The sequence below is a fragment of the Diaphorina citri genome, unplaced genomic scaffold, assembly GCF_000475195.1.
Source record: "Diaphorina citri unplaced genomic scaffold, Diaci psyllid genome assembly version 1.1 scaffold674, whole genome shotgun sequence".
Taxonomy (NCBI): domain Eukaryota; kingdom Metazoa; phylum Arthropoda; class Insecta; order Hemiptera; family Psyllidae; genus Diaphorina; species Diaphorina citri.
Window position 1 is genome coordinate 66,608 of NW_007378107.1, and position 1,756 is coordinate 68,363.

General features: G+C 37.2%; 1 protein-coding gene across 1 annotated transcript in view; it reads right to left on the minus strand.

Annotated features, from left to right (window-relative positions):
- LOC103511085 (60S ribosomal protein L5) overlaps positions 1-924 on the minus strand; it is an 11,689-nt gene extending 10,765 nt beyond the window's left edge. The window contains exon 1 of the mRNA XM_008475796.1: positions 132-924. Within this exon, the coding sequence (XP_008474018.1) occupies positions 132-804 (673 nt within the window). The 5' untranslated portion in view covers positions 805-924. The remainder of the gene's footprint in view (positions 1-131) is intronic.
- Positions 925-1,756: the final 832 nt, after the last annotated feature.

The window sequence follows — 1,756 nt, forward strand, 5'->3', positions numbered from 1 at the left end:
CTTAAACGAGAAACCTCTTTAAACGAGAAAAATGACCTAGTCCCTTGGGTTCTCGTTTATCCAGGTTCGACTGTATTCATAAGTTTGAGCAATTAAGTGAAACTAGAACTTTACATAAATTTCAAACATACCTGAAAATTGGCGTTTGAAAGCCTCATCATCTTCCTCACTGAGTTGTCTCATGTACTCAGCAACATGGAGCCCAAAGATGTGTTTTCGATGGATCTCAGCATTGAAATCTTTGCTCTCATTGTCATAGCCAGGGAATCTTTTCACACTGTGTGGTATATTCAACCCACCATCCACAGCTCCTTTCATGGCACCAAATACCTTGGCACCTGTGCTGGTTTTCATCAAACCAACATCCAGGTAACATCTAAATGCACCAGGACCTTTATCTACAGACTCTACGGAGAATTCCTCACCCGTAACTTCTGTACATCCAACATAGAGTCTGTCAAGGTTCAAGTTCTTAAGTAGTCTACGGGCCAAGAGTAGACCAGTGGCATATGCAGCAGCATAGTTAGTGAGACCAACTTTGATTCCGTATTTAGGGAGCTCATGACTATAGGCGGAGCAAATTATGTGGTCTCCTTCAATTCGAGAATAGGCTACTTGACAAGTGATATCTTTGTTGGAGAAACGTACAATAAGTCGGTATTTAGGTGTGTTGTACTTGTTCTTGTCTTGAACAATCAGACGTTTCCTAGCGTAGTAGTCAGTTTTACCTTCACGACGCCTCTTGAACTTAACTTGATACCTTTTAAAGTACTGCTTGTTTTTCACAACTTTAACGAAACCCATTTCCAACGGTTTAAAGAAAGACTTCAATGAACGGAACACACGTTTCTCCGGACAACGTAGTCCAAAAGGCAAGTCGCAAGTCTGAAGTGACTGAAGGCTGTAAAAAAATTTGTTTCCAAATAAATTAGGAAGAAACTGCGAAAATGAAATGATTTTTTGTGCTCGTTGATGATCGGTGTTGCCAACCTACTTTTAGGGTGTGGATATGAACAGGGCTGAGGGTGTGTTTATGAACAGGGCTGAGATGAGCTCGGACAACGTGAGATAGCTGTCCCGGCGGCAATTTTTAAAATTCATTTTATATTTATTTTTGTTTGCTTTGTAATTTGCTTGTTTTTAATAGCTAATATAAATGAAAAGTATAATATAAACGTGCAAACTAAAGATAAAAAGTAAAAAATGAATTCAGATTGTACAAGTTGCGGAAAAAAAAACAAAAATTCGAATTTCCCGCCAACTTTACACACAAAAAGGCCGACGATGGCCTATCTCAGCCCTGTACATAAACACAGCCTGAAGCTTGCCAATGTCAACCAGTCAATGTCATACAGACTGCTATCCACAAAAGCAAATGAAGTACACATTCCTTTAGTGTGGAAGAGTAACGCCAAAGAATGCGTAATATTTACTACCTATACCTATACCTATATATTTGTAATATTTTATTATTTTATAAGATGTTTATTACCTTCTTGTCATACATATACATATATCTATATCAATTATTGTTACAAATAAATAAAACATAAAAAACATATAAAACAAATCATTAGATACCTAGATCCGGTGGGGTAGGTAATAGGTATCTTTTTTTGTCGAGCGTTATTGCTAAGTATTTTAAAATCATTTTACTAACAGATAAAACCTATGGTCATCTATTCCATTTTTTCGCTAACACATTCACTCTGGCTGTATGGTCGAGGCTTAGTGCCAAACCAATGCCAAAAAAAAA